At 38.7% G+C, this 19,611-nt stretch overlaps 1 protein-coding gene across 3 annotated transcripts in view; it reads right to left on the reverse strand.

Moving 5' to 3' along the window:
* Window positions 1-718: 718 nt before the first annotated feature.
* Window positions 719-19,611, reverse strand: part of LMBRD1 (LMBR1 domain containing 1) — a 116,478-nt gene continuing 97,585 nt past the window's right edge. Inside the window, exons 15-16 of one of the 3 annotated variants that reach the window (XM_019929259.3) lie at window positions 1,425-1,516; window positions 719-1,286 (exon numbers count right to left, since the gene is read on the reverse strand). In XM_019929259.3, coding sequence (XP_019784818.1) covers window positions 1,179-1,286; window positions 1,425-1,516 — 200 coding nt within the window. In that variant the 3' untranslated portion in view covers window positions 719-1,178. The other 2 variants (XM_019929261.3, XM_019929260.3) reach the window with 2 other exon arrangements.

Genomic DNA, 19,611 nt, shown 5'->3' on the forward strand with positions numbered 1-19,611 from the left:
CATGCTGTAATTGAAGTAGTAATTTCTAGTTAACAGGTAAGTAAAAGTTTGGAAACTGAGGGTGTATGAGATTGTCCAAAAAGAAAATGTGAAATAAGAACAGAAGGGAATGGAATCTTGGTGAATAACATCAAAGGTGCCAAACACGAAGGGTGTGGAGGTCTATCCAGAGACAAAGAATGAGAGCAAAGTGACACAAAAATTAAGAGAGAGATGAACTGAATGGGAGATGGTTGTTAATTCCTAAGTCTTTTTCAGAAACTTAATGGTATTCTACTTCAAGGATCAAAATATGTGCTTTTCATGAGTTCTAATTTGCCTGTGTTAGTAAACTAGGATCTCAGTATCCAGAATGCCTTCAAAATACCCTATTGATAGTACATAGCTTTCCCTATATCTTTTGCAAATTCTAAATCTTTAGAATGAGAAAATATCTTTAAAGCTAAAATATGATGTCATATATCTTAAACTGATCAGTACACTGATTTTTTTCAGGATTACTTATTCTTGACAATATTCCCATTTATGTTGGAATACAACTTTTGAGGTTATTTGTAACAATGTATATGCCTTAAATACTGTAGAGGTGATAAGATATCTAATGGACTAATGTCTGAACAATATAATACACCTTGGCACACCAAGCAGCCTGAAATCTGTTCATGATATCTACTTCAATGGCGCTAGTGATTTAATGTAGAAAATAGAAAACAAGCTGCATAGTGGAATAACATTTATTTATCAGCTATACTGTGAATATTATTTTTCAACAATCAGATAGAGACACTTGAAAATTCCACAGTACTCTAGAGACCCAAAGGCACAGATACAAGTGATTTATTATGTTTTAAAAAAGTGACCAAAGGGAATATTAATTCTGGAAGATTTTTAATCAATTCAACACTATCATACACTAGAGGAAAAAAAAATTTCCACAAACATTCCCTCACAAGGCTGGTACTTTTATATTTACATAGTATTATTATAGCAATTTAAAATGTTAATCTATGATACAATAATGTTACTTCAGAAAACATAAAAAATATAGTTTGTTTTTTAATAGCCATGCTCCCATTTTTGATGAAAGCTAGTCAGTTCACATCCTAAGGTTAGCTTGACACTTTACAAATGCACAAGAGATGCAGAGTCAGCTTAGTAAACCTGTGCAACAGAAGCCGTCAGACAGAGGGTTCCTCATCACTCAGGTCTGAGTCAGCCTCATCTACCCCCTCAATGACCGACTTCTTCCCTTTACAGCAGGAGACAATCAACCCAATCACGAACACCTGCAAATGTAAACGAGCTGTATGTTACTTCTCAAACCTGAAGTCATCCAGAAAGCACCAAATTTAAAACCCAATAGCATTGCTGTGACCAAAACAGGCCACTAATGGTCACAGCATCCCTGGGACACCTGTACTTACCCCAAGAAAGGCCCAGTTACCAAAGTAGTAGGCGGCACTAAAGAACCAGAACTTGTGAAGGAACAGGTAGGTCCGGGTGACAGTACACTGATCTATAAAAGCAAATAAAGGACTAGGGTGAGGTAGTTTCTCTCTTGAAATAGACTATTAATACTTGACCTAAAAGGTCATTAACCAAGACTAATTATCAGTGTTAGAGACAAGATTGAAATCTAGGCCTATCTCCAAAGCCCACTCTTGCAATCACCTTAATATAGTTTAAATTATCAACTAATACGACGTATTTTTACAAGCGAGTGCCACCAATGTAGCCCCAGCCCTTAGGTGTAAACTTATCTTGGCTATAGTTCAGTGTAACGGAGACAGAAGGCATTTCAGCCTGGAATGCCAGACACAGCCTACACAAAACAGACAGCTGTCCTGATGACGAATGAAGAAAGCAATCAGATGTGGTTAGCATTCTTTTCTAAGAATCCAACTGAGAGATTTTTGTGAGCTTTTTTTCCTTTTTAAGAATGCTATTGAAAAAATGGCCGCTGCTTACAAAGAAATACAGAAAAATCATTATTTACTGATTTGCTTACTGTCTGAATTTTAGACAGCATTATAGCTTGAATTTAAAAAGAAATCACTTACTTTTCTCCTTCAAAAAAACAAAAAAAGTAACTTTTAAAGAGAAATCGGCAGACTGGTTACTTGTGTGAGACTCCATACTATTTTATCCAAATACATTGTTTCCATTAGTTTACGAAGTCCTTTATACACATATCTAGTAAAGGAAGTCTAAGGAAATACTTGTTTATGAAAACCACTTGTCCCATGGATTTCTGAAAAGTAGCATTAGGTTCTATTTTATCCCAACCCTCCCCTCCCTTCCCCTACAGTTCAGCATGACCCTCCGGATGGCTCAATGCCCAGCTGGACAGACAGCCTCTGCTTCTGGCAGGAAAACATGCCATTTAACAGAGAAGCACCTTCCTCTCACGAGCAGGACAGCAATTTAATGTGGATCCTCTGATCCCCAAGGGCCCCCTTCGTATTCCTCGTTCTCTTTCTCAACACAAAAGTCTAAGAGGAATATTCCAAGCTTCCTAAGAAAAACCAAAAAGGTATCAAGCAGCAGGGGAGCGACAAATGTTTCTCTCCTGTCCTACAGTCCCTGCCCCCCAGATCACGGCCTCACACCAGGCGCCAGAGCTCAGGCAGCAGAGACGCCTCCCTGCAGGAAAGCCACTGGTCAGCCACTCTGCCCCAGAGCAAATTCTCCCCTCGATCACAGAAGGTGCTTCACAGTAATACAACGCACTCAATTTGCCACTTTTTCCACTGGATTGGCCTGAATATTCCACAGTACCCATCAGAATACCTGGCATTCATATTCAGTGTGACTGCTGAAAAACTAAGCTTTCTAAAAAGGGGATATTTTACTTTAAAATCATATTGCTAAATAATACATTTTCTAATTTCGTTTGACTAAAATCTGAGAAGATTCCAAGGATGTCAAAACAAGATGCTCTGAATATGCCTCGAAAATTAAAGTATAACTTAAACGTCCAGCACGACAAAGCAAGTCCAGGCCCTGGTCCTGACAGACTTGATGTCAGGTATCATTTGGTCACTTCTCTGCCATGTGAACGGGCAAGTCTGAACCACGAGACTCTGCTTGTCATCACACTTCCTGATAGGCTCATCCTGAAGACCAAGCGAGGGTTGCAGAGTGGCAGTTAATGTCCATTTTCTTCTTCAAGATATACTAAGACCACGATAAAGAATAAAATTTTCAAGACCTCTCAAATGGTGCCAATAAAAACTCATCCTAAGATTTTAGAAGATTATGTGCACACGAGCAGTGAGGAAAATACTCGCTAAGGTATTAGCATCACGACTACTCTGTACGTGTTCATTATTCTTCTGCCTCTACAGTCAACACAGATACAAATGAATCTGGTGAAATTTAAATGTGTATAATTCAGTAAAAGGATACCTGCTGCACAGCCATATACCTTTAAATAAAAATAACCAATTTGAAATGAAGAACGGAACGGGCTGTAAAAAATGCCTGTTCACAGTTATTTTAAAAACATCAACAGTATCTTTCATGGCTTAAGCATTACATGAGCTCTACTGTACAAGTACAAACCTGTTTTTTTTAAATAAATTTATTCATTTATTTATTTATTTTTGGCTGAGTTGGGTCTTTGTTGCTGCGCCAAGGGCTTTCTCTAGTTGCAGCGAGAGGGGGGTACTCTTTGTTGCGATGTGCGGGCTTCTCATTGCAGTGGCTTCTCTTGATGCGGACCACGGCCTCTAGGCGCGTGGGCTTCAGTAGTTGTGGCGTGTGTGGGCTCAGTAGTTGTGGCTCGCGGGCTCTAGAGCACAGGCTCAGTAGTTGTGGCGCGCGGGCTTAGCTGCTCCGTGGCATGTAGGATCTTCCGAGACCAGGGCTTGAACCCGTGTCCCCTGCATTGGCAGGCGGATTCTTAACCACTGCGCCACCAGGGAAGCCCACAAACCTATTTTTAAAAAGTTATTCAACCTTCTCAACATTGCTAATGCTCTAAACTTAAAAAATAAAAAGTTCTATTACTCATTTCCATACCTAAAGGTATTTGGGGGGTCAGAACTTGAGCAAACCAGAAATTTCAAGGCCAGAACAGGGATTACAAGACAAAGGCTGAGCTGGCAAAAGCAGGTAGAATCCAATCACTTTTCCCAGGGGGTCTAATAATCCACTCAGTGACATTTCAAATTGGCTATACCTGCTGATTATTTTCCCCACCACAAAAAAACATATCTTAAATATTTTTCCTATCACATTATTTTACATGTTTACCACTTTCAAAGGCTGGAGATTTGATGCAAGCCTTCTAAAATAAGAAAAAAATGTACATCATTAGTGTTCTGCTTTGTTGTTGAAAAAATACGTAACAGCTTTTATAGTTATCTTTATATGTATGTGTGTCGTTATATTTATATGTGTATAAAGGGGCATATGTCCACAGAGGAATTTTAGTTAATTATCCCCATGCATATATTTTATGTTTGAGTGTTAACGCCACACTGAATACACCATCTGCCACCTCCCAGCTGCCCACCTGAATCATAGATATCTAGGAGATCTAGAGAGGTGTTTCTACTACTATCTAAAAAACTACAGTAAGTATTTCGAACTTGGTTCGGCCTTCAAAGTAAATGTGAATTCCTCAATTTAGGGAGTACATTCTAAATCCGGAATTGTTCAGGAGACTGCTGGCTGTTATTCCTCACAGGGACACATAAACTTCCAATTACACCAAAGAGTGCATGTTTAGAATGGAAAGCTAAAAATAGGGGTTCAGACAAAATTTTTTCTTCAGACAAAGTGGCCATACAGTAAAGATCAGGATTAAAAGAGCCAAGAAAGCACCTGGAGCGTATGAACAGAATCAAAATCCCGCTTCTACCATCCTCCCCCCATCTGTTCTCACGCATCATCAAACTAGATGCGTAACTAACAGAAAGTGCAATTAAACTTGTTTCTCATGTAACAGCCGCCTTTATAAATATACCTGATAGATTTTATACTACTTATTTCTTGTTTCTTTTTAGACCACTGGTTATGTCATTGTTAATGTATGCGGACTGGCACTAACATAACTTTGCTCATTAACTATAATAAATAGCACCTTCTACTTTAAATATATTTTGAAAAACAATACTTAGCGCTGATTTAAGCCACCATTATGTCATCACCATGTTACACCTTCACTTGAAATCAGCTTAGAATTAATTAACTCTATATTTGTACTTTACTTATAAAACAAATCCTTATGTTACATGTGCATACAGAGAGAGGGCATTTGGGAAAATTCATGTACCACAGAGAATTTTAAAGCAATTTCTTTGTTTGATTAGTGACAAAAAAACTGGGAGAAGATTGGACTATTTGGAACACCACTTCCTTTCTCATGGTTGCCCGTGATCGTGCTAACTTTGGTTTCTGATTAGGGTCTTGCTACTATTGAATACAATAGACGTACAAATCTTAACTGGAAACAGGCTAAGGATCTCAGGCTTTATTGTGATATGATTAGGAATTATTTACCAAATGGTTTTAACAAAGGGGATAACATGAGTGCACTGCAGGCTGGCAGAGGGAACTGAGCTTAGGAAGAGGTTCATCAAACCAGGAAACAATCCAAGTGAAAACACGAGCTGTCGGGATGAAAGGAAGGCTGGATCTGAGCTTCTGGGGAGTAAAATGCCAGTGAATTACTGTCAAATGGATTTACAGCATGTGAAATATATACGCACAAAAAGATCTGAGCAACCAGCAACATATATCCAAATAAGGGAGGGCAGAAAATATTTAAATATGTAATAAAAACCAAAATTGTATCCTCATCTGAAACTTAAATGGCATACAGTTTAATAATGTTTTGTTAAATCTCACTGCAGGAGCTGGGTAAAAGGGAAAGAAAGAATTGGTGAACATCAAAAATCACAGAAATTCTAATGAAAATTGATTTATTATATTTTATGGATATATAAATTGTACTGGGCTAATAAAGATAGCACTTGTCACATGTTTTGTACTAAAGAGTAACTTTTTATAGTGACTATTTTAAGAATCAGTATCATCTGTGTTGAGCTCTGATTACATTTAAGTAAGTTTAATGTATTTCAAAGATGCTAAAATATGTACTGCTCCTTTAAGAAAGAATGCACCTAATTTCATTTGTCTTGAACATATAAAAATAATTGGCTATACCCAACTTATAAAAGAGAGTTACAAAGGTAAGCATTAGCATAACACGTAGACACAATCTTAAACTGTATTAGTAAACTCTAAATTAATTACATTTACTATTACTCTTTTTTTTTTAGTTTTTGTTTGTTTTTGTTTTCCGGTACGCGGGCCTCTCACTGTTGTGGCCTCTCCCATTGCGGAGCACAGGCTCCGGACGCGCAGGCTCAGCGGCCATGGCTCACGGGCCCAGCCGCTTGGCGGCATGTTGGATCTTCCCAGACCGGGGCACGAACCCGTGTCCCCTGCATCGGCAGGCGGACTCTCAACCACTGTGCCACCAGGGAAGCCCTACTATGACTCTTAATTGTCCAAGATAGTAAAATATAAAACAACTGCTTTCTATTACTTTATCTTTTTCATAAAATGATAGTAATTTAAGGGGTATAGCAGAAAATATTAGAGATAGAAAATTGAGATTTGGTTCTTGAGTCTGCCACTTATATTCACTGTGAGATCCTGGAATCATTTAACTTCTAAGTATCAGTTTCTTTCTAAGTGTCATTGAGATAATATCTACTTCTGATGGATAGTGATAAGATAAACTGAACTTCTGAGAATTAAATTAGAATTCTACATGTGCTTAAAAAAAAAAAGGTTGATGTTTTAGGAGACAGCATCCTTAAGCAAGGATCTATAAAAAGTGGCTGAGAAGTTTTACAAAATCACCTGGGCTGTCTTCAGAGTGGTCTCCGAAGAACTGAGAAACCTTACACCTAGTTCACTTCAGTGTACTGTCCTAGCTGAACTGTCATCAACACAATCAAAATGTCACCTAGAAAAAGAACTTCGACAGTAAGAGACTTTCTGGATCTCAAGCAAAACCCAAGAAAAATATGCTCTGATCAATACTTAATTTTCTGGTCTGCACGGCAACCTCACTTGACAACAGACACAATACATAAGGCTTTCTCAGCTGGATGATACCAGCCAATGTCAGTGAGGCCCTCTTCTGACTCCAGGCCCACCTAGAAACTACGTGACTATAAATCTGGTTTTCCAGATTCCTTCCTCCATGGAGAATTCACTAGCCCCAAGCCTCTAGTTTCCTTAATGGTTATACTTCCTACAGTAAATTAATAAACTTCCATCTGGCTAAAAGTTTAGTTTCCTCTCCACCTATCTGGAGTCAAATACACATGCTGGAGATCAAGCAGGATTCTTAAATAATAATTCTATCTCATCACTCTAACTTCAATATTGCTCTGCCCATTTGACGGGTAGAATTAAGTGGAATGAGGCTATCAACACAGTTATTATTTGTCAAGTGAAAGATTATAAGTTCACAGTACTTAACCATGAAGGACTACTTTAACTTGTTGAACACAAAGCCTTCTGGTTCAAGAGAGTAGACTGAGCACAGTCATTTGTTTCCTGTCCTGTTTCCCAGGACCTCATTAAATTTACGGAGCAGGAATAAAGCCAGGAGCAAACTTTTTTTTTTTTTAATTTATTTATTTTTGTTGTGTTGCGTCTTCGTTTCTGTGCGAGGGCTTTCTCTAGTTGTGGCAAGCGGGGGCCACTCTTCATCGTGGTGCGCAGGCCTCTCACCATCGCGGCCTCTCTTGTTGCGGAGCACACGCTCCAGACACGCAGGCTCAGTAGTTGTGGCACACGGGCTTAGTTGCTCTGTGGCACGTGGGATCCTCCCAGACCAGGGCTCGAACCCGTGTCCCCTGCATTGGCAGGCAGATTCTCAACCACTGCGCCACCAGGGGAGCCCCAGGAGCAAACTTTTAACAGCAAAGAGAATGGGAGGAAGGCCACCCAGTGATGGGAGACCTCAGCAATATTCTGGACGATGGAACGCCACATTTAAAAGGTCTCCAGTAAAACAGCTGGTTTCCTTCTCATTTACTTTAAAATATAACTTAAGGATCAAGAAACCCCAGTCATAAAGTCCCCAGTGATGAGGGTTCCCAGGTTCCTGATACTTAAATACAAACTAGCATAAATATGAATGAATCATCAGATATAAACAGAAAACGATCAGCGTGAGGGGAAAGAACAAGATAAACAGAAATGCTCCACGATGAACTGAAATGTAATTTACTTAAAGGAAACAAGGAAACGATTAAGAAAAATGTTTAGTATCTTCACATATTGACGAGGAGATTCCATCCATAAAACAAAGATGCTTGAAAAAGAAAAATGAGACACATAAAGTACCTCAAGGAAAGTACAAATCTGTTACATGAAATAAAGAATTCAGGGTATAGTTTGAAGATAAAGCTGAATACACATCCAAGAATCTAGAGCAAAATGGTAGGCTGAAAATACCAAATATGAGAGGAGACAGATGACGAACTGAAGATATCCAGCAACTAGTGAACAAGAGCTCCCCAAGGGGAACATGGGGAAAACAGAAACTATCAAGTTAACTTCAAGAGAAGAAATAGACTGGCGCTGGATTTCTCACCAGTCAAAAATGAAACACAGATGGTGTAATGCCTTTAAAGTTCTAAAAGAAATGAAGCCTTCCGTAGAATTCTAAGCACAAACCCATCAATTCTATCAATTGGGAGGATATAATACTTTTCAGATATACATTTTACGCAGAGCATTTCTTTTCTTTAACTCTAGGTAAACTAAGAGCTTTGGGAAGGGAATCAAGAAAGAAGATATGGTTTCTAATGCATCAGAAGTCCAATGAACAGAAATTATAACATTAGAGCTGAACAGCACAATTAGAAAGCAATTAATCCAAAGAAAAGGGGTCAGTATGTACTTAGAAGGAAGTAAATATGATGGGTTTCCTCCAACAGATAAAGTGAGCAGGAAGCGACAAGACACTAGGTAGATATCAATCTTATGTTACTTTAAGCACATTTTTTAACAAGAGAAAGAAAAAAAGGAACAAATTTTAAAGGTGGTTCAATTCTACAAATGCTGGTTGAACAAGGCAGAAAAATATACTCATATATATCTATATGTTTTCTTATCCTCAAGGATCTTACACGTTCCTATAAAAGGGTGGGACAGAGATAAGATACATAGATGAAGATAGATTAAGACAGAGTAAGGTCATGTCATCAGAAGTATAAATGCTATGGGGATTCAAATGAAAAAAAGAGAAATGGCACACATGTTTGGAGATTCAAAAAAGAAAGTCAGGTTTGAAAGAAGCCTTGTAAAATGGCCAGGATTCTGACTGACAAAGATGGGAGGAGATGGGTAGAAATTGGCTGTGACATTCCAAGAACAAACAGTAGAAAAGCAAAGACGGAAAAGATGGCCACGTTCAGGAAGTATATGAAAAAAGGCTGGAAACATGCAGGACGGGTTAGAGAGTGGAATCCTTCAGTCCTCGGCTGAAGTTATCAGATGGTACAGGGCAGCACTTAAGGTTCCTGGTGGAGGAATGACACTGTCAGAGGACTTGAGAACAGCGGTTTCCACAGTGTGGTTTGCAGACCAAAACCGTCAGAAAATTCTAGGGCCCCTCCTCAGATCCACAGAATCAAAAATTTTGCGATGTATTTCGCAAGCGTTCCACGTGATTCTGGTGCACACGAAACGTCGATAACCACTGCTTCAGAACCATTAGGCTAACAGCACTGTGTAGTGCGGATCAGAGTGGACCACTAGTTAAATAAAAGGCTCAGCAATTCATCTGACATGTCATTTAGGTGAGACGTGAGGGTCACTATGGCAACAGACTCTGCATCCCTTAGCAACTGATTAGCTGAAGAGAAAGTGAGAGAAGATAACTGTGCCATCATTGAAGAATGAGGGTAGTAAAAGGAATAGTGAAGTCAGGACATACGGTCCAAGACCTTATCTAATAGTTTGTACTTCCCCAATAATTATTCATTTTAAACATTTTTATAAAAGCACATTACCAAAATAAGAAGGCTCTGTATATTATTTTCACATGGTTGATAAGTCTCACTTAGGACTACCCACAGATTAAGCTAAAATGCTGACATCTTAATTTCGCTTTCTCCCTTGACCCTGCACACCACACCACAAATACACACGTGCTTTCAGCCATAAGGGAAACCTAATAAAAAAATGTGCGGTAAACAACGGTAGACTGAGAAGTTATTAGGTTTCTTATTAGTTCTCAGTTTATGATGGAATACCAAGAACAAAGTCAAACAGGTTCAAAGGGAAAAAAAGGACAGCCTTGAAAGTTGCAAATAGATTTTAAAAGACAATTATTCTAGATATTATCAAATATAGAATATAAAATATTAAGCACTGTTTTCTAATTAAAACTCTAAAAACACACACATAACCCCTTTCTCATATGCTATACTCGACTCCTCAGCAAATCCCACTGGCTCTACCTTCAAAATCTATCCAGAATCTGACCACTTCCTGCCACTTCCACCACCACCATAAGCTCTGCCTTGGATTCCTGCAAAAGTTCTCTCAACTTGCCTTTGCCCTTGGTTTATTATGGTCTATCTCAGGGGCTGGTAAACTTTACCCCAAAAGGATACATTTAGACCGTTCCTTGTTTTTGTAAGTTTTGCTGGAACACGGCCACGGCATCTGTAACGTACCGTGTACTGCAGCTTCTGTGTTGCAGAGGCAGAGCTGAGCAGTGTGGACCCTACTGTAGGTCTCACGGAGCCTAAAATACTGACTATCCAGTCCTTTAGAGAAAAAGGTTGCCAGGCCCTGGTCTACATTATCACATCAAGTCATCTGCTCGCAACCTTCTAGACTTTGCATCTGAGCGTAAAACCTGAAGTCCTTAACCTTGATGACGTGCCCTTCCTCTTCCACTTCCAGTCCCCCTCCCCCAGCCCACTCTGCACCTGCTGTCACCTTGGTCTGCAGGGCTTCTCCCTTGGCACTTTATTTTTCTCCATAATGCTTACCGCCTGACATACTTATTTGTCTCCTTCTACTAAGTAAGCTCCATGGGGACAGGAATATTTGAGCTTTGTTCACTGTTGTATCACTAGTACCTGGAAGAGTGCCTGGCACATACCAGATATCAATATAAACATTTATTACATGAAAAAGCAAGGAAGAATAGATAAGAAAAACTAAATGATCATATGGAATCCTGGAAATTAAGACGTTTATAAATGTATTTTAGAATTTCAAGACACACAGGCTTTGATTCTCAGTATTAGAAAAAACGATTATGTCAATATCTTCCAAAGGTGTTCAAATTGCAAAGGCTGTTATTATTGTTGTATCCCTCAAATAAACAGGATAACTTTCTAAATAAGGCTATCAAAATTATCACAATTCTAGGTGACCTGACTTCTCCTCATCTTTAGACTAAATCTAACTGTCCTTAACTTTCCCATCCCCACCTCCAAATTTACAGACTATAAGACAAAAAGACCATATAGTGTTTTTTTTAAAGGCCCCATGTGCTTGAGTCTGAGGGAAAGGATTACATATATTCTCCTGAAGTGGATCTTCTTGCTACAAAATTCCAGAAAGCTAAAATTAATTAGCTTCACTTAACATGGGGTAGGAAGTATTAAATTTGAAGTCCATATTCAAACCTGTCTTTTAAATCCACACAGAAAAAGTCTGGTACCATTTTCATTTCAAATTACATTTATGGACCACCCACTTGGGCACACAGCACCACAGGAGACATTAACAAATACTGTCATCACAAAGTATCAGTGTTCCTTTTTAACCTCAGGCCATACAACTAAGTTTCTAATGAAATCCCTTGACCAGCTTCATTTTCAGCCTCTTAAAATTGGCTTTCCTTAAAATGAGCTTTTTATTTATAACTGTATACCAAACATCAAATGTAAACTAGTGGAGTAGCCTTTAATAAAACTAGTTTTAAACAGTAGTCTCTCCTGCAAAATACATTTTTCAATTAAAAAAATTTTTTTATTTTTATTTTTTAATTTTGCTTACAGGCGAAAGTATTGGTAGGAAAAAAAAAAAAAATCACCTGAATCCATTGTTAGTGATTATGTAAGTACTTGAGCACTACTGCTTAGTTACCTTGACTTATAAAATCTCCTGGAAACTCAGAAGTTCAAGTAGAAAGAAATATTTCATATTCTGGGAAAAAGATGTTACCAAGAATTCGAGAATTACATTTTCTCAGGGAATTCCTTGGCGGTCTGGTGGTTAGGACTCCGCGCTTTCGCTGCTCAGAGTGTGGGTTCACTCCCTGGTTGGGGAACTAAGATCCCACAAAGCCATGCGGCATGGCCAAAAGAAAAAAAAAGGAAATACATTTTTTCAAAGTCTCAGTAACTACCCTCCCCCCACTGCTACCTTTCAACAAACTGGAAGGAAAAAAGTCTTCTCTATAATCAATAGCTACTGAGCAGACACATGCCACTATCTGGTCTCTCACTGTTTTCATCCTTTAAAAGGCTTAACGGTGTTTTTTCTTTAGTTACAGAATAAAAGCTATTTATCAACAACAAAAAACAGTGAATATTTATTTCTTTATTCCACATCTTGTTTCCTGGAGATACAGCCCGACTTTTTTAATATATATATTATATATATATATAATATATATTATATACATATGTGTGTGTATATATATATACACACACACATTTTTTTTTTTTCTTTTTGCTGTACGCGGGCCTCTCACTGTTGTGGCCTCTCCCGTTGTGGAGCACAGGCTCCGGACGCACAGGCTCAGCGGCCATGGCTCACGGGACCAGCCGCTCCGCGGCATGTGGGATCTTCCCGGACCGGGGCACGAACCCGTGTCCCCTGCATCGGCAGGCAGACTCTCAACCACTGCACCACCAGGGAAGCCCCACACATTTTTTTCTTATTGAAGTAGAGTTGATTTACAAAGTTGTGTTAATTACTGCTGTACAGCAAAGTGATTCAGTTATGCATATATAAACATTCTTTTCTTACATTCTTTTCCATTACGGTTTATCACAGGATATTGAATGTAGTTCCCTGTGCTGTACAGTAGGACCTTGTTGTTTAGCCATCCTGTGTCTAATAGTTTACATCTGCTCACCCCAAACTCCCACCCCATCCCTCCCCCACCCCCCTCCCCTTGGCAACCACAGGTCTGATCTCTAGTCTGTGAGTCTGTTTCTGTTTCATAGATAAGTTCACTTGTGTCATATTTTAGATTCCACATGTAAGTGATATCATATGGTATTTGTCTTGCTATTTCTGACTTATCTTCACATAGCGTGATAATCTCTAGGTCCATCCATGCTGGTGCAAATGGCATTATTTCATTCTCCTTTATGGCTGAGTAGTATTCCGCTGTATATATGTACCACATCTTTATCTATTCATCTGTTGATGGACATTTAGATTGTTCCCATGTCTTGGCTATTGTACAGTGCTGCTATGAACATAGGGGTGCATGTATCTTTCTAAATTATAGTTTTATCTGAATATATGCCCAGGAGTGGGATTGCTGGATCATATGGTAATTCTATTTTTAGTTTTCTGAGGAACCTCCATACTGTTCTCCATAGTGGCTGCACCAGTTTACATTTCCACCAACAGTGTAGGAGGGTTCCCTTTCCTCCACATGCCCTCCAACATTTGTTATTCGTAGACATTTTAATGATGGTCATTCTGACCTGTGTGAGGTGGAACTTCCTTGTAGTTTTGACTTGCATTTCTCTAGTAATTAGCAACATTGAGCATCTTTTTATGGTCTGTATGTCTTCTTTGGAGAAATGCCTGTTAAGGTCTTCTGCCCATTTTTCAATTGGCTTGTTTTTTGTTGTTGTTGAATTGTATGAGCTGTTTGTATATGTTGGAAAATAATCTCTTGTTGGTCGCATCATTTGCAAATATTTTCTCCCATTCTGTAGGCTGTCTTTTCGTTTTGTCTACGGTTTCCTTTGCTGAGCAAAAGCTTGTAAGTTTGATTAGGCCCCATTTGTTTATTTTTACTTCTACTGCCTTAGGAGACTGACCTAAGAAAACACTGGTACAATTTATGCCAGAGGATGTTTTGCCTATGATCTCTTTTAGGAGTTATATGGTGTCATGTCTTATGTTCAAGTGTTTAAGCCATTTTGAGTTTTTGTGTGATGTGAGGGAATGTTCTAACTTCACTGATTTACATGCAGCTGTCCAGCTTTCCCAACACCACTTGCTGAACAGACTGTCTTTTCTCCACTGTATGTTCCTGATGAAGATTAACTGATTGTAGGTGTGGTGGGTTTATTTCTGGGCTCTCTATTCTGCTCCATTGATCCATATTCTGTTTTTGTGCCAATACCACACCATTTTGATTATTGTAGCTTTGTAGTACTGTCTGAAGTCTGGGAGGGTTACACCTCCTGCTTTGTTCTTTCTCTTCAGGATTGCTTTGGCAATTCTGGGTCTTTTATGGTTCCATATAAATTTTAGGATTATTTGTTTTAGTTATGTGAAAAATGTCATGGGTAATTTGATAGGGATTGCATTAAATCTGTAGATTTCTTTGGGTAGTATGCCCATTTTAACATTATTAATTCTGCCAATCGAAGAGCATGGGATATTTTTCCATTTCTTTGAATCATCTTCAGTTTCCTTTATTCATGTTTTATGGTTTTCAGCACATAAGTCTTTCACCTCCTTGGTCAGGTCTTCCTAAGTATTTTATTTTTTTGGATGTGATTTTTAAGGTATTGTTTTTTTACATTCCCTTTCTGATATTTCATTGTTAGTGTAAAGAAATGCAACCTATTTCTGTATGTTAATATTGTATCCTGCTACCTTGCTAAATTCATTTGTCAGTTCTAGTTGTTTTTGTGTGGAGTCTCTAGGGTTTTCTAAATATAGTATCGCGTCATCTGCATATAATGACAACTTTACCTCTTACCTACCAATGTGGATAACTTTTATTTCTTTTTCTTGTCTGATTGCTGTGGCTAGGATTTCCAATACTATGTTGAATAGAAGAGGTGAGAGTGGGCATACCAGTCTTGTGCCAGATTTTAGTGGGAAGGCTTCCAGCTTTTCACTGTTGAGCATTATTTTGGCTGTGAGTTTGTCATAAATAGTTTTTATTAGGTTGAGATATGTTCCCTCTATACCCACTTTGGTAAGAGTTTTTATCATGAATGGACGTTGAATTTCTTTTCCTGCATCTACTGAGATGTTCATGTAGTTTCATCTTTTGTTTATGTGGTGTATCACATTGATTGATGTAAGTATGCTGAACCATCCTTGTGCACTTGCAGCCTGACTTCTACACTGTTTATGCACAAAAGCATAAAGCATGAGATAATATATACATTCTTCCATCTATCATCAAAAATATGGTGAATATTTTTCTGTCAAAACATATAAAGCTGTATCATTACATTGTATGTAACGTTATTTCAAGTATCCTCATTGATGGGTAAATACCCAAGTTGTTTCTTTTTGTTTGCTATTTCTTATCTAACCTCGGTGGGAAGTGGAAACTGGTTAGTATTGGAGGAGCAAGAAAATGCAAACATGATTTCAAGATTTCCCTCTGAGTAAACAGCTTAGGGCACACAAAAGGCAGAGGACAACTCCTGCTACCCTATGAGATGAGGGTGACAGGTGGAAACTAAGTGGAAGAGGGAAGGAAAGGAGTTCAACCTTGGAATTGAGGTTTGAGGGGTTGGCAGGACATGTATTTTGGTATAGATAAACCAGATAGTGGTTAGAAGATAGGAATGGAAATCTAAGATTCTGAATTTATTGATTAAATTATTAATACCCCTTAAATTATCCAGAATAACTAGGTTTATTTATTGTCAACTGTCAAGTCTCCAAAACATGACTTAGAAAACCTCATTGATCTAGTAAAGCTACATTTATTGGACTAACTGCAGTGAGGGAGATCAAGGAGGGCAAAGGCAAAGGGTATTTATAAGGTTTAAGGGGCTGGGTTGGACCACTTTTATCAAGGTCTTAGACACTGTGGGGAACAGGCTAGAATTGGGCTACGTTTATGACATAGGTTTTGGGTTGGTGGACGCAGTGAAATGAGAAATCCCGAAGCAAGTCTTCTTGGGCAATTCATCTTGGTAAGTAAGCTACTGGAGTTGTTTCACAGTAGGAGTTGTCAACCGTTTGTGTTTGTTCTCGGTGGTACTTAACGCAGGGGCTGGGAAATGCGTCAGTGCCCAGAACTGTTGATCATTAGCAACACAATGTTGGTGTCAGTTCCCCACATCTTATGGGATTAAGAAGCTTTTAAAACTTACAGAGCAGCATTTGGGAATGGTTTAGACTTTAGTCTACTATGAGTTGTTAACAAGAGAGTGCCCTGGAATGGATAAGATGCTAGAGTTGGAGTACGTATGGAAAAAATCCAGAAAGAAGGCACTAGGTTTCTGACACTATCCTAAGAAGTGACTTTGAATAGAAAATCCTCCTGTTTCACTCACAGCTTTCTGAGCAAATGCTTAACATAAGAAAGTGTAAAAATTGCTCTATCTTTAAAAATAGGTGAGAAATTTATAGAAATATCTTAAATTGTTTAAGTAAGTTGGATTACATAACCAAACATAGAATACCATCTTTGCATTTAAATTGGTGGGTTATTTAAATATATGAAAAAATTCTTCAACAAGTTTTCAAGTATTATGTGTCCTCAGAGGTTTAATTTCTGAAGAGTTTTCATTATGTTCTTTGTGGATTTAAACTGTCCTTTTGCAGAGCCTCTAAAGCCTCATTCTTCAACATGTCATTTATCCCAGTGTATTTTTCACAGTGCATTTACCCTCTTTGTGGATTTAAACTGTCCTTTTGCAGAGCCTCAAAAGGAATACATTCTGTAAACCTAGCCAAAGAATGACTCATTTTCCACAGCTTAATATTCCTATAATTAAACCAAGGTATATTTGATGCTAGAAATTTATACCAGAAATGACAGGAAAATGTGAGAGACAAATTATTCTGTAGCAGATTCAAAACTGAACGTAAACACAAAAGATCAACTCACTTGCACAAGAAGGTATACTTTTTAATCTAAATTGCTTAGGGAATTACCAGATAGCATACACTGTATTCACTAATTCTTATGTTCAAAATATGTTCTGTCATTTTGTGGGGCAAAATTTATCATGTTGAACCACTGGGCAGATCAATTTAAATTTTTTGGAATTTAAGAAAAATAATACATAGAAGTGTAAATTTTTAAAAGGATATAAATAATGTATAATTATATAAATAATGTAATTATAATACCCCCAAAATGGTAATTAGAAGTGGTTATCCTTAGTAATTCCATATCGTGGCCTGCACTTGGTACTGTCAGTTATTAAAATAGTAGCCATCTGGTGGTGTACAGTAGTTCTCATGTGTGTTTTTTCCCTCCCTTTTATCATTTTCTCAAAATATATACACTTATGTTTTCTGAACCACATATCATGTGATTTAACCTCTTAACAACAGAGCACCTTTTAATAGCTGGATGTTCTCTTACATAACCAGAGAACAGCTATTCAATTTAGGAATTTTAATAATGATTCTATTTTTTAAAATGTGCTCTACAGTCCGTTCTTTAACATGTCATTTATCCCAGTGTAGTTTTCACAGTGCATTTACCCTCTAGCGCAAGATCCAATCCAGGACCACGTATTACATTGTGTTCTGCTGTTCCTTGACTACCCTGAATCCGTGAGTTCCTGAGCCTCTGATCTTTGACGACAATGACAGTTCTGAAGCACACAGCCAGTTCCTTTATACCGTGTTTGTCAGTCGTCAGTCTGGGTTTGTCTCCTGTTTCCTCGGGATCTGATTCTTGTTCCCCGTTCTTCCCAGGGTGTCACATCCTGAGGCACAGGCCGCGCTGCCCCTGGATGATGTTAATTTTGTTCACCCGGTACGGCGTGTGCCCATTTTCCTCTGAGATGTGCTATGACACCTACTACCTTTCCTCTTACAGCTAACAAAGGGTAAGTGGAGACGCCTCATTGTGGTTTTAATCTGCAGTTTTCTAAACTGAGTTTAATTTCAATTACTGTATCTTCATTTTTAAACATTGTATTTGGTTCATTTACAAATCTGCTAGGGTTTCATTCTTTCTTTTTTTAATACTTTGTTGTTCCCTGCCGATATTTTGATCTGGTCTTATTCCTTTCATCACAGTTAGCTGTTCCATAATCCGCGTTGGTAATTCCAATATCAGGGCTTTGCAAGTCTCTTTCTGCTGTCTGCTATTTCTTCTAGCTCTCTTACATGCTGTTTTGATTCCTTGTGTGCTTGTATATTTGACTCCGATGTCTTCACTTGCACTCCTCTGTGGGAATTCCGTGAAGCCAAGAATTATGGTACTTTCCTCTAGGGAGGATTAAATTTACTTGCACCATGTGCCTACCACACTGCCAGAAATTTCAATGAAACAAATTCACTCTGGTGATGTGCATTTGGCCTGCAAATCTGCAAAGAGCTAGTCTGCGGCTACAATTTCTTAGGAATGTGATTCCTTCCTTCCTGTTCTTGACACTAAGGCCAACTTTGCTTTCGGTTTTCTGCAAGTAATATGTTTAACTTTACTTGTGGTTCGCCCTCACACGATGGTGCCATCCTTGGGAGACGGAGGGGCTTAGCTTTGTAAGAGGCTGCATTTCCTATGAGATGCCAACCACTCACGTGGGCTCTAGACCTGCGTTGTCGAATATAACAGCCACTGGTAACGTGGCCGAGACTGAAACTAGGGAACTGAATTTCTAATTGTATTTAATTTTAATTAACTTAAACTAAAAACTGAAGCAGTGTAAAATATTTTTTCATTAAACAACTTTAGTGCTTTGGTAGAACTATACTTCACTTTAACCAATAAACGTTCTCATTTAGATAATGAAAATTTAGTGTTTGAATTAAGATGTTCCTTAAGTATAAAATACACACCAGGTTTTGAGAACTTAGTATGAAAAAGGATATAATGTGTGACACAGAGAAGGCTCTTGGACACCTCCCTTGTTTACCTAGAACGAAGCCAGACAGCAGCCCTCTATACTCTGTCTCTCCTTCACGAAAGATCTGCTAAGCTGTTTGTCCCCACTGATCAATCAGAACAAGAGGCTTGTTGAGTTGACCTGAGTAACCTTTATTTAGATTTCCCTCCTTCTCCAGGCCCCCAAAGGGGCTCCTTCTGCCCTACCCTCAGCCTGAGCCAGCAGACAGCCCTTCCTAAGCAAGCCCTCCTGGCTGACCTCAGGAAAAACATCCCATGATCATCCCACTCTTACAGCTGGTTTCTTCTAGCCTTGCTTACTCCTCCCTAGAAAAGAAAAGCCCTCTCCTGCCTGGCGTCTGAAACACCTGCAAATAGCTCACGGTCAGCTCCTCTTTTTGTGGCATCCCCTCTTCCTACTGTAATAATCTGTTTAAATATGTCTCTCCTTTTGACTGCTTGAAATGGTGGATCACTCTTCCCTTGGCTTACAGGAAACTACCGTCACCTAATCTTCCTTCTTAGTTCTCCGTTGCTGGTTGCTCTTCTTGCAACGGGACAGCCACAGAGCTCCACCCTCGCACCTCTTC

Source organism: Tursiops truncatus, chromosome 12, assembly GCF_011762595.2.
Source record: "Tursiops truncatus isolate mTurTru1 chromosome 12, mTurTru1.mat.Y, whole genome shotgun sequence".
Classification (NCBI taxonomy): domain Eukaryota; kingdom Metazoa; phylum Chordata; class Mammalia; order Artiodactyla; family Delphinidae; genus Tursiops; species Tursiops truncatus.